We start from the raw sequence: 27,138 nt of genomic DNA, 5'->3' as shown, positions 1-27,138 counted from the left end.
TAGGGTGGCCAAAACAAACTGCAACTAGCCCTTGAGACAAGGGGCTAGACTTTGGAGACTGGTTGGCCACTGAGGCAGGTGCAAGGACTGTTGCTAACCTCCACCCCTTGGAGGGCACCGTTGGAGGGCAGTGGTCTGAAACAGATGTTGCCGAGTGGGGAACAACGTGGGTCCGGACACCAGCAGAGAACAGATGATGGATGGGACACCACCAGCAGAGGGTGCTCCCCATGGACTGAACTAATTCCTGGAGTGACCAGCGGGAGGTGCCACAGTGGTGAGTCCAACTCTGTCACAGTGCCATATATTATTTTACCTGACAACAGTAAAATTGTTGTGCAAACTAATAGATTAAAAGAGAAGACTGGCTCTGTGTTCTTAACTAGGTCAATTGTGTGCAGCTATTGCAGGGAACTAAAATGTATATATCCCTTGTGTTTCAGGGAACAAACTGGCTATGTCGGCAGGGGTAGGGTGAGTCTTGTCAAGAAGTAGATCCTTGAAATCCTATTGCACAATCAAGAACATTATGAGAGGGATGCCTCTCCCTTCCTCTGAGTGTCAGCTGTAAGCCAATGCAGTACAAAAAACTTGCAATTCAAACTGGAATAGACAGAATTCTTGCCCTGTCCTTCCCAACACAGGGGAGCAGTTTTCTGGGGGCTCATGCAGGAATTTAACCCCCCCCCTGCATGTTGCAGAACTGTAATCCATGGTGCTGGAGGTTTCGGGGGGGGGAGGACAATGAGTCCAGGTAGGCAGCCATTGGATTTTGTCTGTGTGATGTAGTCTGCTGCCACTCCACAGCTTATGCGGGGGGAGGGTTCCATCGCCAAAAACCGTCTCTTGAATCCTTCTCCTACGACAAGCCTGTTTACTTGGGTTTGGCATCAGAACCAGAATATCAGCCAGAGGCAACATACCTGACTAGTTCACTCTGGTGTGACACATCATATGTTTCTATGTATTCCATAACCCTTCATGTAGTTGTCGTATCTCAGTACAACAGAACGGGTCAGCCTTAACTATTCTGCATTGTCTCTTTCCTTGAGACGACAGGAAGCCGGGATGAGTAGTTACAGCAAAGGCAAAGTCCAAAGGTCTGGGACCTCTTTCTGGCACTACTTTAGGTTTGTTGCATGACCTTGGAAAGTCATTAAGTCTCTTTATGCCTTAGTTTCTCTCTCTCCCAGTAGAATGGGAGATAATCCCCACCTACCACTCAGGGATGTTGTGATGTTTAATTCATTAATGCATGTTATATGCTATCAACCAGCACAAGATGATCCTGGTTTGCCTCTCAACCTTACAGCTCCTTAAAGCCTAGTTGGGTAGTGTGTTAAATATGTCAATAGTTACTGTCTTTGGGCATGTGGAAACCTGTGCACACAACAATGAGAAACTAGATCTAGTCAGCAGACAGGAATATATGAGGCCAGGTTAAAAAAACAACCTCAGATTCACAAAAATAGGTCTCTGCTCCCCTTTATGCACATACAAAAACCATACACCACTGAAATAGAAGTTTACATGTACTCACTGCTTGTATCTATATTAGCCTTTTTTACTCTAAAATTTCCCTGTGTTGCTACCACTGGTACAGCTCCATCCACACCAGTGATGGTGGAAGTGCTAGTGTTGACATGTATTTTAACCACCATGTCATCAAACCCTGCTCAGAACCGTTCTAGACAACCCAGTGGCTAAAATGGATATATTAGAGCCCTCACTGTTGCTTCAACTGATGCAGTGATACCATATGGGAGAATTTTTAAGAGGAACAAGCTTAGCATAGACAAGCCCACAGAGGTGAGATTAGACTTCTAAATTAAGCACTTGTCTAAACCTTTTTATTAAATTCTCCCAGTTAAACTTTCAGAAATACAGACATCTGCAATTTAGGAACTGTTGCTTTTCATGGTAAATTTTATAGTTTAGTCATTTTATATAGGTGTAGTGAGTCGGTGTGGCTCCCCTCCTGCCCGGAAGAGGGAGCCCACGTGCAGGCACCAGAGTGGGTGGGACCACCACCGCCTGTCCCCGCCCCCCGGAAGTCAAGGGGCGGGACAGGAAGTATAAAGGCCGGCCGCCAGAGCTCAGTCGGCGGCCAGCCACCGGAGGGAGCAGATGTGCGGCCGGGAGCTCCCGGCCAGGAGACCGTTGAAGACCGAGGCCTGGACCCTAGCTGGCCTGAGCTACCCCGGGCCCGCTACGAGGAGGAGCTGCCGGAGCCCGTTCACGCCCGCTACTGGGAGAATCCCTGGGAACCGCACCCCACTAACCCTGAGGATGAGACTGGACCCGAACCCCTTCGCCCCTGCTGCTATCCAGAGGAGCCGCCTGAGGACCATTGGCCGGACTTCCCGGCAGAGCTACCAGACTTGCCGCCGAGCCCGGGCAGAGAGGAGCCCATGCAGGTGGACTGGCCCGATCCCGGCGCAACGAACGAGGTAGGCTTTGAGGGGGATCACGGAAGTAGCCCGGGGGTAGCCGACCCCGGTCCGGCTGCAACTGAGTGTGAGCCTATGTCAGTGTGTTGCGGTCTGGATACCCCACTGACCAGCAGCGGCAGCAACCGCTGTTAGGGCCCCGGGCTGGAACGCAGTGGAGTGGGTGGGCCTGCGTTCCCCCCTGCCACCCTCTGCACGGGTGGCAGGCTTCCCCCTCACCCAACGCTCGGCTACAGAAGCCTAGGCGTACCTTATTTGAACTATTTGCTCGCTCAGCCCCTGCAACAAGGGCCTGAGCCTAACTGTGTTTGCCCCGCCCTGATCCAGGGCCTGGGCTTTGAACTGTCTGCTCGCTCAGCCCCTGCAACCAAGGGCCTGAGCTAACTGTGTTTGCCCCGCCCTGATCCAGGGCCTGGGCTCTGAACTGTCTGCTCGCTCAGCCCCTGCAACCAAGGGCCTGAGCTAACTGTGTTTGCCCCGCCCTGATCCAGGGCCTGGGCTTTGAACTGTCTGCTCGCTCAGCCCCTGCAACCAAGGGCCTGAGCTAACTGTGTTTGCCCCGCCCTGATCCAGGGCCTGGGCTCTGAACTGTCTGCTCGCTCAGCCCCTGCAACCAAGGGCCTGAGCTAACTGTGTTTGCCCCGCCCTGATCCAGGGCCTGGGCTTTGAACTGTCTGCTCGCTCAGCCCCTGCAACCAAGGGCCTGAGCTAACTGTGTTTGCCCCGCCCTGATCCAGGGCCTGGGCTCTGAACTGTCTGCTCGCTCAGCCCCTGCAACCAAGGGCCTGAGCTAACTGTGTTTGCCCCGCCCTGATCCAGGGCCTGGGCTCTGATCTATTTGCTCGCTCAGCCCCTGCAGTCAAGGGCCTGAGCTTTAACTGTGGTTGCTCCGACTCTGCACTAAAGAGCCGGAGTTTCGGGACTAACTGACTGCTTGTTCCCACAGTAGTGAGTCGGTGTGGCTCCCCTCCTGTCCGGAAGGGTCGAGCCCCGGCTAGGACCTACTACAATAGGTATATGATATCTTTATGTATAATTAGCAGGGCAGGTGCTACCATTAAGGCAAACTAGGTGGTTGCCTAGGGCACCAAGATTTGGGGGTGCCAAAAAGTGGTGCCCCCAATTTTTTTTAACAGCGTTCCTGGGCTGGGCTGCCAGCGGCGCGCTGACACATGCGGCTCAGACTCCCTCTCCCAGCACAGCAGCTGCTCCACTTCTCCCGCCTCCCAGGCTTGTGGTGCCAATCAGCTCTTTGGCGCCGCAAGCCTGGGAGGGGAGGAGAATTAGAGCGGGGGCGGCATGCTTGGAGGAGGCGGAGCAGAGGTGAGCCGGGGGGGGGGAGCTCCCGTGGGGGGGGGAGCTGCTGCGGGGGGGCACCTCAGGGCGCAGGGGGGCAGGGAGTTACCACAGGGCTGGGGGGTGGGGCGCAAGGTGGAAGTTTCACTTAGGGCGTGAAACTTCCTTGCACCGGCCCTGATAATTAGCATACAGTCACTTCTGAAGTGCATGTACTCAATAAAACAGTCTAAGGAGGTAGGAAAGAATAATAAAGAGAAGCTTTCTTATTTTCTTAAAGCAAATATCCTGGTTTTATCTGGAACCTGAAAGAAGGAAAATTACAACTTAAAACATAAAAGGCTATTTCAGGGTAGGCATGTGATTTATTCATATCTAACAATGTCACTAGTAGGATTTGGAAAATTTTTGCTGCACTAATTGAATAATATTTCAATGTGTATACTGATAGAATTTCACTAAGTTTACTGATGGGACATTAATTATACAGCAGTCTAGTACCAGATGAGCTCATCTTCAATTATGTATAAAAACAATTAAGAAGTAATCAAGGTAGTCTCCAAGTAGATAAAACAAGAAGAGGCTCTTACGGCTACAGACTATAGCATTTATTAACTCCAAGAGGAATAGACATTTGTAGACCACATATGAAACTCTCTCTCCCCTCACCCCTGCCTCCCTTCATTTTCCTTCATTGCACTGGTGATAAATACAATTATGGATGTAAAGGATTAAACCTGACAATCCCTAACCCTGAGGGGGGGAAAAAAATCAGAGGTGAAAGATTTCCTTAATGCTATATCATTACTTATCACTCCTTAAATGAGCACAAATTAGTGGGCCCTGGAGTATAAAGATCTTTCTAAATGAGAATTGTATGATTCTGACTTATTTTAAAAACAGTGGTCTTAGAGGGATTCCCCAGATAAATCCTTAGTGCCTCTCTCCTACTGACGAGACATGATCCACAAAACTGTCTGTATTTGTGACTGTCTTTTGCAAGGTAGATACACCCTTCCCCTCAGGTTAGGACCCAGCGGGGGCCCTCCCTCTTCATCCTCTCCTCCCACCTGGGAGAAGTGTTCATTAGCATGGGTCCTGCCTGGATGATGTACAATGAACTTGTAGGGTTGAAGGGAGAGGTACCACTGCGTAAACTGGGCATTCGTGTCCTACATGGTGATGATCCACCAGAGGGGTGCATGGTCAGTAACCAGGTGAAAAGGGCTCCCTATCAGATAATACCTCAGGGCCTTGAATGCCCACTTCACCGCCAAGGCCTTCTCAATCATTGAATATTTAGTCTCCCAGGGGAACAGTCTCTGGCTTAAGCAAAGCATGGGATGTTCCTCCCTATCCAGCTCCTGTGACTGTACTGCCCCAACTCCGACTTCTGGGGTGTCCGTCTGGAGGATGAAGGGTTTTGAAAAATCCAGATGAAACAGGAATGGTTCCTGCATACCAGTTGTGTGGGTGCAGCAGTCAACCCATCAGCCATTAGAATGTGGCTGTGGCCCCATGCAGTTCAAACAGCATGGAGACTAATTGGTATGAGCTGAACCATGTAGGGAAGGCTATCTTCTTTCACGATGTCAGGGTCAGAGGGTGAGTATCCCTTGGTCAACCCTATTATTGATTAAAAAAAAAGGCACTTCCCAGCCATTCCAGCAGCTCATCTATCTATGGCATCAGGTAGACATTGAAATGTGAGATGGCTTTGACCCTTCTGAAGTCTATGCAGAACCTCACTGTCCCGTTGGGCTTTCACTCCAGGACTCCCAGAGCAAGCATCACCTTAAGCTCCTTCCAGACCACTTCCCACATCTTTTGGGAAGCAGACAGTGGTGGTCTCAGACCTTCTGCCCTGGGCTGGTGGCTATATGGTGGCTGGTTACATCCATCTGCCGTGGGCGGGTTGGGGGAGGGGGGGTGACAACACGGTGGCAAAGGCCTGGGCCAGCTGTTGTAATTGTAGCTGTTGCTCTGGTCAAGGTCTTTCCCAATATAGCAGTCCCAGCTTGGGCTTGTGAGGGTAAGGGGTGATCAGCAGGCCTTCTCAGGCCTTCTACACTTTCAGGAGCTTAACATGATATATCCAGAGATCCCTCCATCATATCACTAGCCAGATCTCTTAATCCACTGGTCCCGCCCTCTGAACTACTTCAAACAGTCTCTGCCACTTGGCAAGTAACTTGGACTCTGACAATAGCAATAAGAGTAGAACCCTGTTCCTGGACTTGAAGGTCCACAGCTTGGTCCCCCAATTGTACTTAACTTCTTGGGTTCATTGTGCCTGAAGTAAATTCTCCAGTGTGAACCCTGGAGACATTCCTGAATTTATAAGATATAGGGGACCAACCCCATGACCCTGGACTTCTCCCAGGTCTCTCAGAGCAGGTCCAAGATCCCCCTGGGCTGTCTCCCATAAAGGAGGTCAAATGAGGAGAATCACATAGAGGCCTGGAGGACCCCACTGCCATGAGTCATCATCCACAAATTTCTTGAGCATGGCCTTCAGGGTTCTGTTGAACCTCTCTACCAGGCCATTGGTTTGTGGGTGGCTCACTGTTTTGAGGGCTCAGATGTTTGATAGGTGGCACAATTCTGCCATCATTTTAGACAACACAATTGGTTCCTGGTCTGTTAGTATCTCCCAGGGTACCCAAACCCTGGCAAAGATCTTGAGGTGCTGAGTGGGTATGGTGGGGGCTGTGGTCGCACGTAGTGGGACAGCCTCGGGGTACTGGGTTGCATAGTCCACAACTACAAGTATGTAACAGAACTCTGACCTGCCTTTCTCCAAGGATCCCACCAAGTCCATGCCAATTCTCTCAAAAGCATTGCGACTGGGAGTGGGATCAGAGGTGCCCCTAGTATCCCCCTCAGGCCTGCTTGCTGACACTATGGGCACAAGACACAAGTCTCGCACCTCCTGTGCATGCCAGGTCAGAATTGAAGTGCAATTATGACACGGGGCCAGAAAGGGTTAAGCAATTTGCTAATTGACTCAGATTCAACCTTTAGAGACATATTGATAATGTTTGTGGCATTATGTTTACATATATATTGTTAGAATGTAATCCAACAGCTCCTGTCTATTGCTGTATTCTCTTAATTCAGAGATTAAAAGAAAAACATTTAAATGAACTGTAAATATAGTGATATCACTGTCTCGATTTCTCTTTGAATATATAGCAAATCACCTGCAAATGGCAGAGAGGCAATTGCCTTATGTTAATCCATGTAGCTAATTACTGGTGATGCTTAGGAAATAGAAGGTTACTTCAAAAGCTTATTGTTCACCCAAGGACTGCATGGGTCAAGAGGATGCCCAGTAAATGTATAAAGGGCTTTTGGAACCTGATTCTTTCATCTCAGATCTACTTAAGCTTAATTCACAGCCCTGATATTGAATATTTGGACACTGAACTATAACCTGATGAACTAATTCTAAAAAGGACTCCTTAGCAATTCTAAAGCTCACCATATCTACTATGAAACTAACCTAAGTACTGTATTAATTTCTGCATGTATAATCTTCTAACCAATACACTTTTCTTTTTTAATACATTTTAGTTTAGCTAATAAGAATTGGCTGTAAGTGTATATTTGGGTAAGATCTGAAATATTTAACCTGGGAGGTAATGTGTCTGATCCTTTAGGATTGGTAGAACTTTTTATATGATCAAGATTTTCAATAATCCTTATCGTACTAGACTTGGCTGTCTGGGTGGAAGCCCAAGGCTGGGTTGCTTTAAGGAAACTGTTTTGGCTTCTGTGCTACCAGTAAGGTATTGTAGAAGCTGTTTCGTTGCTGGCTTGGTAAATCCAAGTATTAGAATAATCACCAATTTTGGGGATTCTGTCCCATTCTTTAGTTTGCCTTAATTGAGCAATCTCAGTGTGGCTTCTTTGGAACCCTAATCACAGCCACCCTTTGCAAGGCTTTTTCTCACCCCGCATGCCCACCCCAGGGCACTGAATGGGCCAGCCGTAACAGGACTTGTTGGAATCTCCAGAGGACCAGCAATTATCGGAGGTTCTCTCGTGCTTGAGGATCCTTGGTCAGCCAGTAAAGATGGTTATGGACCTCAAAATGTGTCCCCTAGGGTAGCTGTTGGTGCATGCCCCGCTCCTCTTCAGGGTCTGACTTGTTTCAAGGCCTTAGGGTCAGGTCTTTCCTCTGCTCCCTTAGGAAGTTCCTATCAACTGCCAGCATTCCTGTCCAGCTTCATCCAATGCGGGGCATTATACTGGTGTTTGGGGGATCTTCATCCGGGTCTTCAGGGCCCAGAAGTCCCCTCTTTGCTGGCCCAGGGTTCCCTTCCTCTAGATTTGGTTTTCCCACTCATGCAGGACTTCTCTGAACCATGCCAGTCATTTCCCAGGATCACTGGGCGCACAGTGCTGGGGCTAAGCCAACCCAGCATACTTCACCGAGGCAGCCTGCCTTAAGGCACAACCTGGCAGTCAAGCATGGTCATACATCCACGGGGATGTACTGCAGGTGGACAGGAGTCCCCAGCACGTCCGGGGACTTCACCAGGTTAGCCCAGACCAGTATCTGACTGCATCCTGAATCGATGAGGGGCTGTCACCAGGGTGCTATTCACCCACGCCTGGCTATGGCTGCAGTCCATAAAACAGCAATCACACTGGAAGTGCCCCTCTGACTACACTCAGAGCATGGGCTTTTGGGTATTCCCATGCACGGGTCAGGTCTCAGTACCCCAAGACCACCTGATGGGACTCTCTCACAGAAGGGCGGATGTGTGGTTCGGCTCCCGTCATGAGTTGGTCGGCTGCAGCCCTGGCTTGTTCTGGGGCCTCTCCATTTTGGGCCTATGCTTCCCTCTATTGGCAGTCCGGCCCCTGCCTCCCGGGGTTCCCTGGTTTAGGGTTCTGCTGTTAGTCCTCTGTGACGTTGTGCAGTCTATATGGTTTTATAAAAACTTGATGATAATAAGTCAATATAATGTAACTGAGCTGGTTTTAGAGAAAATACGGTAATAAGTGAATGTAACATAACTGGGATATGCTTCATGCAAAAGGTCTCTTGTAAGGTATCATTACAAAGCTTATAATCTACTGAGTATGATCATCTGATTTGTATAAATGTACCACTCTTGTATCCAAAACTAGAAATATAAAATGTAACTCTGAGGGCCTATTGTAATTGTGTAAAGTGTGGACCATTAATGATGGTTTGGAATCTTGATGACTCCCATTGTCTGCAGATGGCTGTATTTACCTGTGAGTCTTCCTGTATATGTGTGTGCTGGCAAGTGAGTAATGAAGTCTTGCAGTGACATGTGATCATGTCACCTGAACTGGAATCCATCTTTAATCTGGTGCTTTTCCAGTGAGGGGGGTGGAAACCCAGAGAGACAAAGAGTTCCCGCCTTATGCAAAAGATATATAAAGGGGGGAAGAGAAGAGAGAGGGGGAGGAGCCATCATGAAGAATCCCCTAGCTACCACCTGAGCTGCAACAAGAGCTGTACCAGGGGAAAGGATTGTGCCCAGGCCTGGAAGATGTCCAGTCTGAGAAACTTAGTGAAGCATCTCTGAGGGTGAGATTATCTGTATTTAGTTTGATTAGGCATAGATTTGCGCATTTTATTTTATTTTGCTTGGTGACTTACTTTGTTCTGTCTGTTACTACTTTGAACCACTTAAATCCTACTGTCTGTATTTAATAAAATCACTTTTTATTTAGTAATTTACTCAGAGTATGTATTAATACCAGGGGAGCAAACAACTGTGCATATCTCTCTATCAGTGTTATAGAGGGCGAACAATTTATGAGTTACCCTGCATAAAGCTTATGCAGGGCAAAAACGGATTTATCTGGGTTTAGACCCCATTGGGAGTTGGGCATCTGAGTGCTAAAGACAAGCACACTACTGTGAGCTGTTTTCGGGTAAACTTGCAGCTTTGGGACAAGTGATTCAGACCCTGGGTCTGTCTGGAGCCAGACGGGAGTGTCTGGCTCAGCAAGACCGGGTGCTGGAGTCCTGAGCTGGCAGGGAAAACAGAAGCAGGGGTAGTCTTTGCACATTGGGTGGCAGCTCCCAAGGGGGTTTCTGTGATCCAACCCATCACATCCTCCATCAAGAATACCACCTCTGCAAGTTTTGCCAGGTGGTGACATTGCACCCACTCTTCCCCCCCCCCCCCCTCCCCGATGGGGAGGATCTGGGTGAATTGCTCCAAGGCTACCACCTCCATCACTTGGGCCCAAGTCAACTTCTCTGGGTTTAGCCATCTCCAGCAATAGTCCTGAAGGCACTGAAACACTGTCTGAGGTCAGGCTCCAGGGGAGGGTTAGCATTCCTGGCAGAACAGCTGTCAGTAGGTGTTGGGGCTAATGGCAGTGGGGCCCAGGATGATTGCCTTCACTTTAGGGTTATCCAGTACCTCATGAGAATCCAAGTTACGGTAGGCAGACTGTTAGGCCAGTCAAATATGGAGCCACCAGGGTTTCCCAGTGCTCCGCAGCCATTGGGTGGCAGTGCTGACCCGCTCAAAAATGACAAGGAATGCCTCTGGATCATCGCTGGGCCCATCTGGCTGAGTTGCACCAGTACCCCACCAAGAAGTCCCCTGCGTCTGGTCCTGCCAGGGCAAGTCTAGGTGGCCTGGTCAATTGCAGTAGTGTTGCCATCTGTTGCACCAGGCACTCCTTCCATGCCTGGTGTTGGGTGGCCAGCTCCCAGACCAGCTGCTGTTGCTGGGCCATCTGGAACTGTTGCTGGGTGGCTATCTGCTGGCCCAACGACAACAGCAGCAGGCCCACTTGCTGCTGCTGGCTCTCCAGCATCCAGTTCAGGAGCTTCTGTTTCCATATTCACCATGAGGGTTTCATCATCTGTTCCTCCTTATCTGGACCTTTTAGCACCTCCCTATCATTACCTGCATTCTACACCAAGTGTCGTAGGCTAGGTACACCCCATCACACTGTCTTGTATGGCATTCCTGAGCTCTGTAATAGAACAGTCAGAACTACGGACTGGGAGTCAGGAATTCTGACTCACAACTGTGTGGCTACTGGCCACATGCTTAAGTGTGATTTATTTTTTTTTTTTTTTTTTTTTTTAAAAAGGGGTTTGGGCTCAGGGCCCCTTCCCCTTCCCCTCCCCACTTGTGTGTGGTGGGTTTTTTTTTTTGGTTCTTTATGGTGAAGAGGGGTTAAAGTTGTGGACCCTGATACCATAGGACTTCACTTGGCTGAGATCCGATTGTTGGATCAAGGACTTAGGGATGACCCAAAAACTTGAGTTTGTTCACTCAAGAAAATCCACTTTTACTTCAATTTTTGGCAAAGTCCTTATTTCATTTTTTTTAAATTAAATAACAGTAGCTCTGACCGGTGTTCCCTCTAATTTTTCCCACCCATGTATAGAATGAATTTTGTTATGTGCAGCAATATGGAGGTGATGTGTCACACATCACCTCCATATCAGTGCACATAAAAAAATTCATGTGGTGAGGGTGGGGCTGAGGGGTTCAGAGTGTGGGACAGGGCTCAGGGCTGAGTCAGAGGGTTGGGTGCAGGGAGTGAAGGCTCTGGCTTGGGGTGCAGGCTCTGGGATGGGGCCACAGATGAGAGGCTTGGGGTGCAGGAGGGTGCGCTGGGACTACAGTGGGGAGAGAGCACTCCCATCAACCCTCTCTCCCAGCAGCAGCACCTGGGCTGGAGAAGAGAGGCATCTCTACCCAGCGTGGCAGCTCTGGGCCTGAGGCTGCAGGATAGATACCCTTCCCCTGGTCCCCGCAGGTCCGGCCAGGGCTAGGTTCAGGGAGGGGCACCCCAGCCACTTCAGGTCTAGGCCAGGGCTGGGTTTGGGGAGGGGTGCCCTGCAAGAGGTCCAGGCTGGGCTGGTCAGGTTTGGGCCAGGACAACTCAGCCGTGGCTGGGTCTGGGCCGGGCCAAGCCACCTGGGTTCGCGCCACGCTGCCCCAGCCGTGGCTGGGTCAGGGCTGCCCGGGGTAGGAACCCTCAGGTTCAGCCCGGGGTAGGGGCCCCGTGGCCACAGCAGGTCCAGACTTCAGCATAATTAGGGCCAGGGGCTGCTCTGGCTGTGGCAGGTTGGGGGCCAGGCTAGGTTAGGGCCAGGGAGGAGCACCCCTCCCCGGGCAGGTTCCCTGAGCGCCTGTGTAGCGCTTAATAGGCTGCTGCATGGCCAAGTGGCCCTGCAGCTTACAGGGAACTTAGGTTCTGACCTCATTGGAAAAATTTGAGAGGGACTTAAACACCTTGCCCTGAAGACAGCACTCTTGGAGGCATGCCAAGCACATGCGAATAGCATTTCTCTCTAATTACATAATACTACATTGTCTTGGTTAAAGCAGTTATGTTGTCACAGATTAAGAGCAGCTAATGTTATAGCCAACAGAACCACTGGGAGGGGGTGGGGGGAAACTGTACATTTCAATTACATTTTGTTTAATAAAACAAATTTTAAAAAGAGAAACAAGAAATTCCAACCAGCTCTATAGCTGGTTTAAAAAAATGCATCTGAATTTTGAAGGTTTTTTAATAAAAATTGAAATTTTGTCAAATCTAAATTTTAAAAAAATTTCACGCAACTCTAGTGACTAATGTGCCTGTGGGGTCTCCAATATCACTATTTTACAGATAACAAATTTATACAAGATGTAGAAGGCAAAGAGGTGTCTCTAAAACAAATTTATAGGAGGAATAAATTTTTTTTCATTTATTGGACAGACTTGAAAATATACACACTAAAATGAGAAATTCAGATTTAAAAAGCAATGATTTTAATACAGATTTTGAACTCACCAGTGTGTGTGTTGATGATAGATTTGCCTTGCTTAATGCTATCTTTATTTTTGAGATGGCTGATCCATTTTCCAGTCAACTCTTTTTCTATCGTTTCAGACTCTGACAACTCAGAGTGATCACCTATAAAAATAAGTATCAGAGGGGTAGCCGTGTTAGTCTGGATCTGTAAAAAGCAACAGTCCTGTGGCACCTTATAGACTAACAGACGTATTGGAGCATAAGCTTTCGTGGGTGAATAATCACTTTCTCAGATGCATGTAGTAGAAATTTCCAGAGGCAAGTATAAATATGCAGGCAAGAATCAGTCTAGAGATAAAGAGGTTAGTTCAATCAGGGAGGATGAGGCCCTCTTCTAGCAGTTGAGATGTGAACACCAAGGGAGGAGAAACTGCTTTTGTAGTTGGCTAGCCATTCACAGTCTTTGTTTAAGCCTGAGCTGATGGTGTCAAATTTGCAAATGAACTGAAGCTCAGCAGTTTCTCTTTGAAGTCTGATCCTGAAGGTTTTTTTGCTGCAGGATGGCTACCTTTAAATCTGCTATTGTGTGTCCAGGGAGGTTGAAGTGTTCTCATACAGGTTTTTGTATATTGCCATTCCTAATATCTGACTTGTGTCCATTTATCCTAGAAGAACACTTCAATCTCTTCTCTTCCCCCTCCTCCCCCCATGGAGATAAGGTACAGGAGATGGGGGGAAGGAGGGGAGAGACACGCTGATATTAGCCCCCCTCCCCTGCACAGCAAGCAGGAGGCTCCCAGGAGCAGCTCCAAGGCAGAGGGCAGGAACAGCACATGGCAGTGGGGAGAGGGACAGCTGAACTGCTGGCAATTGGTACCCTGCTGGGCGGCTGCTGCACAGGGAACTGAGGGGAGCAGGGAGCTGATGGGGGGGGAGGGGGGAAGGGCTGCAGGTCCACCCTGGTTCCAAGCCCCCACCAGCTAGCTGCAACGGGCTGCTCGTCCTGCAAGCAGTGGACAAGGCAGGTGGCTGCCAAACAATGTTATAAGGGAGCATTGCGCAACTTTAAACAAGCATATTCCCTAATTGCTGATCAATGAAACAACATTAACTGGGATGACTAAGTGAGGAGTTACTGTACAGACTTACATTGGAAAATCCACACTCCTCCGCAACAGTTATACCGACTTAATCTCTGGTGTAGACAGTCCTATGTCAGAGGGAGAGCTTCTCCCATCAACACAGCTATTGCCTCTTGCGGAAGTGGATTAACTGTGCTGATGGGAGAGCTCTCTCCTGTCAGTGCAGTGTCTTCATTAAAGCGCTACAACGGCGCAGCTGTGCCAATACAGCGTTTTAAGCATAGACCTGTCCTAAAACAAGTGTACAGGACAGCTGAAAACAGTCAAATCTTGCAGATTTCCCCCCCTCTTTTTAACAAGTATTCTTTACAAGAAAAGGCTCTCTTTTTATATGTATTCCTTTAACTAGTCAACTTCTTCCATATTTTACTTTTGTGCACTAGATGATTATTCCTCTAGATGTGCTGTTCTGGCTGTATAAAGAGCACTTAAAACCTTCTGCAGAAAAAGGAATAGTTTATTAAAATGTATGCACTATGAAAACAGAGATCCAGAACCAAGTCACTAAATTTAAGAGAATTGTCTGATATGTTAAAGTCCATCGTATCTAGTCCCAAGGCTGGTTGAAAAAGGAGGAGGAATGGTGTCAGGCTGGCAGCTGGCTGTAAAACTGCCAAAGAAATCAATTAAATGAGTCCTTAATATGCCCCATATGAACTAGGGTGTTTCCCAGATGGAAGGACTAGAAGAGCTGACCCCAAACAGATGGAACTAAGGCTAGAAGAAGACACTTATATAATGTGGGATGAACAAGTCACCAAGGCAAACATTATCTCATTACGCAAATCTTTGACACATAAATTCTACCCTTGGGTGCACACGATTTCCATTTAAGACATGTGAATCCAAGGGCGGAAATTGGCCTATAGTAAGCTTTCATGTCTAAATAAGTTTTATGCTGGATCCTTAACTGTAGCAGTGCTAGTCTCTTTTATAGAGAGAAAGGTCAAATGTATTGTTGGGTCAGGGAGGGAAGGAAAGACACTAAGGATACAGCTATACTGCAATAAAAAAACCCAAGTCTCAGAGACCAAATCAACTGACTCAAGTTTACAGGGCTAAAAATTGTAGTGTAGATGGTCAGGCTTGGGTTGGAGCCTGGGCTCTGAGACTCACTCTCTAGGGATTTCAAAGCCCAGGCTCCAACCTCAGCCCCAGTTTGAACATCTACACTGCCATTTTTAACCTTGCAGCCTGAGTTCCCCCAAGCCTGAGTCAGCTGACCCAAGCCAGCCATGGCTGTGCCCTGGGTATTTTATTGCAGTGTACAAATTCCATAAGGAGCACTAGGATAAAAGGCATATTTTTGCTAATGTTTTAAGCTAACAGGTTTTAAAATTCTAGTTCAGACAGGGTTAACTATATTTTAACATGTGTTAGCCGGCCAACGTGACCCCAAAGTGGGAGGCTGGGTTATGACACAAACTACCGCAAGTTAAAACGCAACTTACTCTGTCTATATTAGTTTTTAATACATGTTAGTTAAACCACTTTAGCTAACACATTTTAAAAACTAAATTATTTATCTTAGAGTGGACAAGCCCTTATACCAAGAGAATGTGACAGGTTTAAAAATAGCAGCTAATCAATGGCTTGAAGTCACCACTGTATCTCCCAGACTAAACAAAAGGGTAAAAAGGAGGCTGCAGGAGGATGGGGAACATTACCAAAATGTCAAAGAAGGCAGACCCCCTATTATGTCAGTTGTTTTATCCTCCTCCCTCTGCTTCTTTTACCCTTACCTGCTGTAGGTTTGTTAATGTTACATATATTTTTAGAGTGATAAGGTGGGTGATGTAATATATTTTATTGGACTAACTTCTGATGGTGGAAGAGAAGCTTTTCAGCTATACAGAGCTCTTCTCTGGGTCAATAAGAGTTCTGTATAGCTCAAACTTCTCTCTTCCACCAACAGAAATTGGTCCAATAAAATATATTATCTCAACCACCCTGTCTCTCGTATCATAGAACCAACATGGTTACAACAGTACATTTTCAGTACTTTTCTCCAGTCTACTTTTAAATGTCCCTAGTGATGGACCTTCCACAATTCCCTTGGGGAAACTATTTTTACAGTCCAGCTACTTTTCTGAAATGGGAATTCAGTCAAGGTATCTTTAAGACCTGTTTATCATACCAATAAACTCCAGCACACAGTAAGATTGAATAAGGACTTCCATACCTAAACACTCAATTTGGTACATTATACCTCCTCATATACTCTCCATTAAGTCTTGATTCAGCAAAATTACAGAGCTGGCTGAGGAAGCCAATGTTTTGAGGCTTCTGATGCTGTGCACAGCAAGAAAATTGGATGTAATTTTTATTTTGTTTTCGCTGATCTGTGCCCTTCTGTGTAATTTTAAAATTGGGTGGAGGACTGACTCAAATGCACAGAAACCTTGCGTACCTTCATCATCCTGGCTTATTGACTGCCATACGCTTTCAGATATATCTAACACAGCAGCAGGCCACTCCAACTCCTCTGTGGAACAATAAGATTCAAACGGTTCACTCTCATATTGCCTGCAGGCTTCCTCCTCCTCACTGAAGGATTCAAATGTATCCTCAAAATAGTCTGAAAGAGTAGTGCTGCAACTCTGGCCTGATTCCATCTACTCCTCTTCAAAGCACCGCGTATTCAATCCAGCTGGTCACCAAAGTAGAATACTAAAAATAAGAAAAACCCATAACAGATTTGGTAACATATGGCTCTTAAAAAGATTCACCTGGACTACTGCTCTGTAAATCAGCAGTGCAATTTACTCAGTCAAGTTACAAATAGCTGTTACAGACTTGTGTGTGTGCAAGGTATAGTTCAACCTCAAACAGGGCCGGCACTTCCACTAGATGACCCTAGGCAGTTGCCTAGGGTGGCAGGATTTTGGGGGTGGCATTTTGACGCCCTCGGCAGAAATTCGGAGGCGGGGTTCCTTCCGCTCCAGGTCTTCGGCGGAAATTCGGCGGCGGGTCCTTCACTCGGTCCAGGACCCACCACCAAAGTGCCCCGAAGGAGCGGAGCATTGGCCTGCTAAACCCAGGGTTGTGAGTTCAATCCTTGAGGGGGCCACTTGGGGATCTGGGGCAAAATCAGTACTTGGTCCTGCTAGTGAAGGCAGGGGGCTGGACTCTATGACCTTTCAAGGTCCCTTCTCCTTCTAGGAGATAGGATATCTCCATATATTAGAACCCCCGCTGCCGAATGCTCAGAGAAGGAGTGCTGCCGCCAAGGAGGAGCACTGCCACCTAGGGCAGCAAAAACTCTGGCACCGCTCCTGACCTCAAAATGTGAGTCTGAAATAGTTATTTCATGAATTTGCAATATATCAAAATTTAAGTGATTTTTATTTTAACTTCATTCCAGATGTACATACCCTATAACCTACTACTGCAGATAAGAACAGATCATTACTTTAGCCATAACTGTACTAAAAGTGGCGTATCATGGTAGTTGCTCACAAAAGATTAAAGTATACACTTGAAGTCTGATATCAAAACTACCATAAGGTAACATCATTTAATTTCTAAAAAAGTGCAGAACCAGACAATTTGTCAAATTAGCTAGATTTCTATTTTTTTATACTTTTCACAGATTTACAAATAGCCTGAGGTCAAGTTATGAATTCCTTAATTACTGAAGTCAATGGACATTTGCCTGAGTAAAAACAGACAACCAGATTTTACCAACCTTATTCATAGAACTATTATGTGTAATATATGGAGTAATGTACTACTCAATGTAAACAAGGTTGTAACCCTAAGTAAGGAATTCAGGCTATCCCCCTTTACGATGACTGCCTTTGATAGCTTAGCTTTCATAAAAGGCTTTAAAAAGAAACCATGCAATTGTGGTATTAAGAATTAATGTTAAGAATTTACACTAAATTGTGGGTAAAATTTTTCATATGAAAAAATGACCAAGAAATTGAAATTGTTGCTGTGGATTTTTATCCCTCTCACTGGCCACTCAGAAATACAAAGCGTCCTTGGACTACTCAGCTTTGTTTTGAAAACTGGAAAGAAAACAAAGATTTCAACTGCTTGATATACTTAAATTAATGGGGATTTATTCCAAATCTGAAAAAAGAAAATGAACAAACAAAAAACCAACCCAAACTGTGGGAAGAAAACAATACTCACATACATAATTGGTCACTAATACATTTTAAAGCATCAAATGTGCTTACTTTATCCTCTTTCATTAGGATTATGTCTTAACCATTTCCTCCATTCTAATCATGGAAACGCTCTACTCAATTTTGCTACTGTTATAGCACAGCAAACAGAGAATTAGAAGCAGCCTGATCAGAGTTTTTTGTATGCCTACAAATGTCTTCACATGATAAAGTACTTACAGGTACTCTTCCTTCCCTAGTCTTTAATTTAGGTTGTTTAATAAAATATTAATCCCACACTTCTTGAACAATAAAAATTACCATCCATTTTAGATCCAATTTGCATTTCTTGTTCATTCATTCATGTAAAACAGATCAGTTCCAAACTTCAAATGCCCAAGTCAAATAAAAAAAGGCCAATCTCTATTTAAATACAGCTCAACCTCTTATTGAAAAAAGATTATAATTTAACAAAACAATTGGTCCTTGGAGAGAGAGAGTCATTATTTTTCTTTATCTGAGGCTAAAGATTCTGAGAACAGGTACTTGCATGTTAAAAATGATTTATTCTGTGAACAAAGTCTTTATAATGATGGCAACATTTAAAAACAGATTCACAAAAAAATAACTCCAGTAAAGGAAGAATGCTGGAATGAATGAATGATTAAGGCCCTAATCCTGCAAATATGCAGGTGCTTAAATGTTAAGCAAGAGTAGTCCCACTGAGTACTCAAAATATATACTGGAGCAAGATTTTCATGAATAAGGAAATAGTGGGTAGGTCACTATCCTAGTGGAAGAGGATAAAATAAGCAAGATCAAGTTTTTAAAATGTATCCATAGCCAATAATGTCTAGAAATGATGTTTTTCTTCTGATACTGTGTGGTGGAGTCTTTTGTCACCAGGGCTATTCAGGTGCTTAACGTTATGCACTAGCATTGGTCTTTACAGGATCAGGGCCTACACTTAAACTCTACACTGCATACAAACAAGTTGGCACAATAAGAAAGCAAAACACGGATACACAACTAATTAGAATGCTTGAATCTGCAGTACATACATAAGGTGAAATCCTGGATCCATTAAAACCAATAGGTGCCACTGACTTCAGCTGAGACAGGATTTCACCCATATTTAACTTTGCATTCAGACACGCATGTAACTGCCATCTTTGACCTCAATGGAAATTTTCCCTGCATAAGGACTGCAGGATCAAACCCCACATAGTCAATAGCTCACTTTTTCCCATTGATATAATTATAAAACTAAAGTGATCTTAGCTGAATACGCACCCTCCCAATGCCATAAAGCAAAAGTTTGCAACATGGAGATTTAATTTCCAAATTATGTGTTGCATTCAATGTTCTAAGTATACTCCTAAATTTCAGCTAACATTGATCTGTGTATAGTGGTGAACAGAAGTCCAGAACACACAGGGCTTGAACTTGTTCTCACTGAAGCTAATGGCAGAACTCCCTGATCGCACAGGATCAGGGCCAAAAAAAAGAGGATCTATTATAGCTGACTGAATGGCGTGACAAATTAATCTGAACCTTGTCTATATACAGGCATTTGTAATTTCTAACCAAAAATATATTTGCAAATCCATTTTATATGGGTCATGTTGCAAGCCTATGGGTACAAGAGCAGAAACTTAAACGCTCTCTAAAAGCATTACCTCTGTTAATGTTATGTACCTTGAACAGTTGCTGTTTTTAAAAAAAAAAAAAAAAAAGTTATGGGAACTGTGTATTGATAACATCACCTATGGCATTTTGTTTGAGACAAGCTGGGTAATAATCTTTGCAATGTAAATCCTCTGGGATTCTTTCATCTGTCCTCAATCTTAAGTATACAGTTATAACATACATAAGAAAATATCTGACCTGACACCAAGTCACATCCACGTATTAGCTAATATCAGCTTGCCAAAGTAAACATATGAGTCTATCTAATTAAACAAACCCTACATATCACTAAGGGCCAAATTCTGCCACTTGGGAACCCACTGCCTTCAATGGCATTGCACTGGTTTATGGTATGTGTCCCTGACTGAAGATCTGATCAATAATAACTGCTGCTCCTGTTCTCCCAGGCTTCAGAACACAAATGTCCATCTCCTGTAGCCAAGTCTGCCTTTATTTCTACTGTCAATTCTGAATGAGCTAATAATGCCAAAATAGTTTTAAACCCATAGATAATAAATTCCTGAGATACTGTCCCCAAACATTATTTTAGCAGTCAAGACAGTTCTTATATTAACTCAATATGGGACTCTTGAAAGTTCATATGGCAAGAAACCTCTTTCCCCAAACTCTAAATGTTTTAATTTTGTTTGCTTTTTAAAATTAAAAATCAGCAGAGATGTAGCATGATCTAGGTGTGAGGATTTGTTGGACTTCACCATGGGTCTACAGGGCACCAGGTGGGCAGTGCTTCCATGCTGCTAATAGGCAGACTCAACAATGCTACTGTCAACACCCCATACATTCTGGAAGACCAATCTTTGCAGGGAAATACCACCAATGGTAGAGATGACTGGCAGCTCCACTTGATAAAATGCAGGCATCTTTGTGTCTGATGATAGATTTTAGGGCTACCCCTGTCCCCTCCCTTCTCCTTGTTAAGGGTTTGATAAGGTTGTAGCTGCCTGAGGAATGAGGATGCCTTTTTGGGTAAAGTAGTATCATCTCCCTCTCCCTTTCTTTCCCAGCTGCACAGGCGAGTTTCTCCCTTCCCTGCAAACTGCTGATCCAAGGAGTTCATGACTGCAATTATAGCAAAAAAAAATGTATCTTCAAAGTAAAATTTATCAGTAGAATGTTAATGAGGTAAATAGTAATCAGGGGCAGGGTTATCAATATTCATTGTATGGGTGTTCATATTACTCCATAAGGGTTTTGGGGATGTTATAATAAATGTAGGAATTTACATACTAATGTAGATAAAGAGTATGATGTAACTAATCCAGTGCTTACTGGACAATTGGGTCCAGGGGAACAAGTACCGCAATAAAGAAACCCATCTACTCAAATCTGCCTCTGGGTCAGCCTGTTTTTCTTCCAACAAAATCCACTAACTGGGGAAGTAAGGATTTGAAGAGGGGGTTTCCTACCTCTTAGGTGAGTACTCTAACCACTGACTATATGGTATTCCGATGTAGGGACTTCCTCAATCTCTCCTATTGACACTGTTCCAATGTCTCTAAAGAGAAAGTGGTTAAGGGGGACTAGGGACTGGACTTTAGTCTCCCATTTGGGTGCCCTCACTTCTAGGCTACAGAGTCAATCTCTCTCTGCCCCAGTGACTGTTCCACTGTAGATAAATACTTAAACAGCCATTAGATCAGAGAGAGTGAGATTGCCTCTGGGTATGGGCTACACTGCAATAAAAAACTCAAGGCATCACATCCCAGAACTGGGGTCAATTGACTAGAGCTGCAGGGCTAAAAATAGCAGTATAGACATTTGGGCTCAGGTTGGAACCCAGACTCTGAGACGCTCCCCTCTCATGAGGTTTCAGAGCCAAGGCTCCAACCGGAGTCCTTTGTGCCCATGTCAAATGACCCAGGCTCTGAGACTTGGTGCTGCAGATATTTTTATTACAGTATAGATGTATCCTCTGTAGCCTGGTGGGTAGGAAGTCAAGGCGCCTAACTCAAGCTTTGTGGATCACAGTGCTGTTCCTGTGACTTTCTAGGTCCCAAAAAGTTAGGCACCAAGATGCTGACTGCTACATTGCCTAAGTCCCTTTGTGGATCTGGGCCCTACTGTCCAGAGCAGGATTCCTGGGTTCTATTTGCAGTTCTATATGCTTGACTCACTGTGAGCTTGGTGAAAGCCAGATTTTCAAAGATATTTAAGCATGTAAAGATGCAGTGGGATTTTCAGAAGTGCCAAGCAACTTAGGCACCAAACTAGTATTAATTTCAACTGGTGTTTAGATATTTAATCCATTTAGGTGCTTTTGAAAATCCCACTTAGGCACCTAATTGGATATTTAAGCACATAAATACCTTTTAATATATGGCCCTTATGGGCAGATTTTCAAAGATGCTCTACTTCAACTCAACTAACTTTGACAGAAACTGCCAGTACTCAGCACCTCTGAAATTAAGCCCTAGTCTTTGGCCTGCCCATCTGTAAACTATCACACATGGAGGTTGTGAGGCTCAATTAAGGATGGTTTGTAATGTATTAAGCTTTAAGAGCTACTTATGGAAATGCAAATTAGTGTTTCACAGCCTATTGTCTACTGCATCTGTTAGTGGCTGCCATAATGATGAATAGGTTATGAAGGCAATAGGATAGGGTCTCAATGTCAGATTGTAAAAGGGTTTCTATTTTGCTTTTAGGCTGGTTCAACAATCAAAACTTTCTGATCTAAACTTCTAATATTAATAAACATTGATGTAATACTTCTGCTTGTTACAGCAGCATTGAAGCTGGTTATTGAGTTCAAGGCCATGGGAAGATAACAATAAGAAATGCAAGCTGGGAGTCAATTAGTACTCTAACGCGCACACTTGCCTAATATCTTTGGTGTTAAGTGAAGCTTCAGCCACAGCAGGCATAGAAGGGGCAGGAACTGGAGGAATTCAGCAAAATGATGGATTGGCTGAGCTGGAACCACTTCACAGCATCAGATGTAACCAACCTCGCCTTGTCTTTACAATATGAAGTGGTAAATTACTAAACAAGTTGAATTGAGTATTAGCAGCAACCTTTCACACAATGCTGGAATATCCTGGAAAGCCAAAATTACAGCTAAACAGACTTCAGACCACATTAGATGTGCTCCTACTACAGCAGGTCTTAGGTAAAATAATGAGGATGTAGCAGATATGTACTCGCTTTTGCAAACAGCAGGTTAAATTCTCTATTGAGGGCTGAGGGAGGGAGGAATCATGGAGGTGATATGGTTTGAAATTCTCTGTAGTAACTCCCTTGGCCAGCTACAGAAGTGGCAACAAAAGGTGGCTGTAACATGAGGCCAGAGAACATGGGAAGGATTCTAGAGGAAAACCTGAGGAAAAGAGGTGCTCTCTTCTCGCTTTGTAAGCAGTAAATCACACTCCAAATGGGCCATCACATTCTCAAACTATTTAAAGCACTAGCAAGTAAAATCAGGGAAGAAACTACTCTCTATGTAGATTAGTGTTTGAAATAAAGAAAGAAACATTCAAAAACTTGTAATTCCTGTGCAGGATGAATATTTTTTGTAAAGCTCTATCACAAAGTATAATACTATAATTTGATATATTTCTCTTTTGGAAATGGATTTCACAAACCACATATTCTGAACTAGAGCTATTCAGCTATTTTTGATTTAATATTTTTAATTGAAAAATATTGATTTGTTGAAATCAATTTTTTCTTTTTGCAGGAATGTACCAGCTTCAATGAAACACTCATCAAGAAAGGTTTTTCACATCCAGGATGTAATTTAACCCCAGAATAGCCAATTGCCCAGTGATTGGGCTAATCACCTGGGATGTGGAAGACTCTAATTCAAATCTCTGCTCTGTATAATTTAGATCAGGATTTGAACCAGGGTCTCCCACATACCAAATAAGTAGCTCCTTAACCAGTGAGCTATTAGCTAATGGGGGAATAAGGGTTTCTTGTTGCTTTTCACACACAGCTTCTAAATGTTTCAAGTTCATTCCTGTGCAGAACAGGAAAACTATTTACCACCCAGCACTATTCTGGACATCTTTTAGCAACACTGTTCTGTTGGCACCAGCATCAGGACCACTTGCAGTCTTAGCAGCAGTATGTTTCCAATGATGAACAAATGTCAGCAAATTAATTTGTGCAGTCATAGCCTTAGTCTATGTCTACACTAGCACTTTTGGCGGTATCGCTTATGTTGCTCAGGGCTGTGGGGGGGGAAGACCCTCTGAGCGACATAGTGTTGTCCACACTGGTACTTCTGTCAGTGTAACCTATCTTGGCAGGAGAAACTCTCTTGCCAACATAGCTACTGCCACTTACTGGTGGTGGCTTAATTATGTCAATGGGAGAGCTCTCTCCCATATGCACAGAGCAGCTACACGAGCAATTGCACAGCTGTGCCATTGTAAGCTCGCTAGCATAGACATGGCCTAAGTGAGTTCTGCTTGCAAGGTATGTAACTTGTTAGATGGAAGGGAACAAAATTTACATCACCCATTTCAGTCCACTTCCTAACAATGGTTATACTAGGTCAGAACAGTGGTCCATTTAGCCGAGTATCCTGTCTTCCAACAGTGGTCAGAGCCAGCTGCTTCAGAGGCAATGAACGGAACAGGGCTATTTATCAAGAGATCCACTCCCCATCAGCTAGTCCCAGCTTCTGGCAGTCAGAGGCTTAGGAACACCCAGAGCATGGGGTGACATCCCTGATCATCTTGGCTAATAGCTACTGATGCACCTAATCTCCATGAATTATCTAATTCTTTCTTTAACATACTTTTGACCTTCACAACATCTCATAGCAACAAGCTGCATAGGTTGACTGTATGTTGTGAAGTACATCCTTATGTTTGTTTTAAACCTGCTGCCTATTAATTTCATTGGATGACCTCTAGTTGTTATGTGAAGGGGCAAATAACACTTCCTTATTTACATTCTCCACACGATTCATGATTTTTATAGACCTACATCATATCCCCCCTTACTTATCTCTTCTCTAAACTGAACGGTCCCAGACTTTTTAATCTCTCCTCTTACAGGAGCTGTTTCATACCCCTAATCTCTTTTGTTGGCTTTCTCTGTACTTTTTCCACTTCCAATGTATCTTCTTTGAGATGGAGTGACCAGAATCTCACACTGTATTTAAGGTGTGGGTGTACCATGGATTTATATTGTGGCATTGTATTTTCTGTCATCTTATCTATCCCTCTCTTAGTGGTTCCTAATATTGTTAGCTTTTTTGACTACCCTCTTTTCCCTTGGAACTCTAGTAGTGACATCCTCTTCTTTCAGGTTTCAGAGTAGCAGCCGTGTTAGTCTCTAATAAATTTGTTAGTCTCTAAAGTGCCACAAGTACTCCTGTTCCTCTTCTTTCAGAATACTCCCTAATTTTATAGCAAAGGAAGGTTAAACAAAAATGTGATTTTTGTTTATTAGGCTTATGTAACACAGAAATAAGAGCTCATCACAGAAATTCACAAACATGTGGAAAACTGGCAACTCACTATTCATAAAGGTGTTCATTCATTTTTTTTTTTCTTTTTTTTTTTAAGAGGTACCATGTGAGTTATGGAGGTCAGTTTCCCCTTGTGTGATATTGGTGACATTGCACTTGGAATAGTGTGTACAATTCTCAACACCCCAATAGAAAAAAGACAGTGACAAAGAGCAGAGGAGGCTGCTTGTGATCAGGAGGACAGGGACGTGTCAGGATTTGATAGTATGACCATCAGGAATGGGGATGCTTTCTACTGGTTAAGTTGGTGTTCTAAGTTACCATCAAGAATATAATGGATTTAGGGGGTGTTTGTCATTAAGTGTTGCAGAAATGTTTAGTACCCCTGGGCTGAATTATGGCTGCAGAACTGTTTGGCAGTGGGGATGTGGTTGAGAGGCAACTAAATTAGCCATTGTAAGAAGGTTTGGCAGTTGAGCGTAAGGGGGGAAAATAGAGTTGGGGGCATGTCCTGTGTGACTGTTTCAAATATTTTTCTTGTGTGTGCAATAGAAAACAACCCATATATTTGCATGTAATAACAGCTACTACATTGTCACTGAAAAATACATATTGGGGATCTATAATTCTGATTACTCAAATTCCAGCTGTTGTTCTTATTAGAAATAAAAAGGCAGCTATTAAAAAGGAAAAGAAAAGATGTGCCATTAAGGGAAAAGCAGATTGAAAATTTCAGTGCATAATATATATACTTTTTCCAGGATCCTAGAGCACACTATAAGGGGACTGTTTTCTTCATGACTGAAAATGCAGCTAACTCTGGGGTGGAATAGGGCAACTAAATTATCCAACAGTTTAGGACATGAGCTGATCAGCACTGTACTCAATTGAAACAGAAGGGGAAATGCAGGGAGGCAGAATGCAGTGACTCAAATTGGAAATTGATCAGGAATACAGTGGTGTTACTATCCCAATTCTTCCTAAATAAGCTGAATGATCTTTACATGGCATAAATACTCCTAAAAACTGGAGAAAGGCACAAAGAAAGCACTTGAGGAAAATACAGTGAAGTACAGCAAGGCTGAGGACAGGAATTCTCAAGCTCAGGATAAACTTCAGAGCCTCCCAGTCCATGTAACCAAGCAGCCTACATCCAGTTGCTGCAGAGTGCAGGAGGGAGGAAGAAATAATGAATGTGGCCTGCTGCTCCCATCCACTGCTGGACCTAGCCCAGCAGTGTGTACTCAGGCTTTGCATTAATCCTCTGGTGCACATCCCAACGCGCTCACACCCCCTTCCATCGCAGCACTTCTAGGACACACTGAAGGACAATACCACAATGAACTGCCAAGTGCTAACACAACTTCCTGCAAACTGGAGTGTTGCCTTCCCCATTTAAGTTCTAAGCCAGGCTTGATCCCACGGGGCATGAGAGATGCAAAAGGCCAGCACATCTTGTGCCAAAGGTGCAGCCAATGTTATTGCAAAGGCTCCTGCACTAAAATCCCCCCTCCACTAGCAGAGGAAGACCCCCAGACCCGGGGAGGAGCTCTGTGCCCCCACCCCGGAACACGGGGAGAGCCTCAAACCGGGGAAGGGGCTTTGCATCGCCCCCTCCCCCGCACGGGGAGAGCCGCTCTGGGGGACGAGACGCCGAACGGGGAAACCCCGGCCTCACCTCCTCCTGCAGGCCGCTCCCGTTGCCCAGGCAGCCAGCCCGGCCTCTCTCCCCGCCCCGGGTGCGGCGGCGCCTCCGGTCCCCAGAGCCCGCACTTGGGTTCCGAGCGCGGCCGCTGCCCCCGGCTCTCTAGCCGCGCAGGGCGGGGGCCCGACTGGCTCAGCTGCCGCTACTGCTGCGGGGGAAGGGGCCCGGACTCCGAGCCTGCCAGTGACGGACGGAGAAAGCGCCGGGGCGGCCCCGGCTAATGGAGCTCAGCCTACGACTGGCCCCAGCTCGCTCCGTGGCGGTAGAAGCCCCCAGGGCCGTGTCCGCGTAGGGTTGACAGCACGAGAACGGCCCTACTCGGTCAGACTGAAAAGTCCATCCCGCCCAGTAGCCTGGCTGGAGTTGGCTGGCAGTGAAAACCCTCCCTTTGTTTGCATGTCGCCTTAGAGAAGACATAGCGGAGGGATGCAGGCAAGGAGGTTCATAGAATACCAGGGTTGGAAGGGACCTTAGGAGGTCATCTAGTCCAACCCCCTGCTCAGTTTTTTGCCCCAGATCCCTAAATGGCCCC

The 27,138-nt window shown here is 45.3% G+C and overlaps 1 protein-coding gene across 1 annotated transcript in view; it reads right to left on the bottom strand.

Moving 5' to 3' along the window:
* C9H8orf48 (chromosome 9 C8orf48 homolog) overlaps positions 1–26,665 on the bottom strand; it is a 40,118-nt gene extending 13,453 nt beyond the window's left edge. The window contains exons 1-3 of the mRNA XM_054040503.1: positions 26,580–26,665; positions 16,065–16,324; positions 12,552–12,674 (exon numbers count right to left, since the gene is read on the bottom strand). Coding sequence (XP_053896478.1) covers positions 12,552–12,674; positions 16,065–16,269 — 328 coding nt within the window. The 5' untranslated portion in view covers positions 16,270–16,324; positions 26,580–26,665. The remainder of the gene's footprint in view (positions 1–12,551; positions 12,675–16,064; positions 16,325–26,579) is intronic.
* Positions 26,666–27,138: the final 473 nt, after the last annotated feature.

This window comes from Malaclemys terrapin, chromosome 9 (genome assembly GCF_027887155.1).
Source record: "Malaclemys terrapin pileata isolate rMalTer1 chromosome 9, rMalTer1.hap1, whole genome shotgun sequence".
NCBI classification, from domain to species: domain Eukaryota; kingdom Metazoa; phylum Chordata; order Testudines; family Emydidae; genus Malaclemys; species Malaclemys terrapin.
The sequence above is the reverse complement of the archived record's forward strand: the minus strand, read 5'-3'. Positions and strand labels throughout refer to the sequence as shown.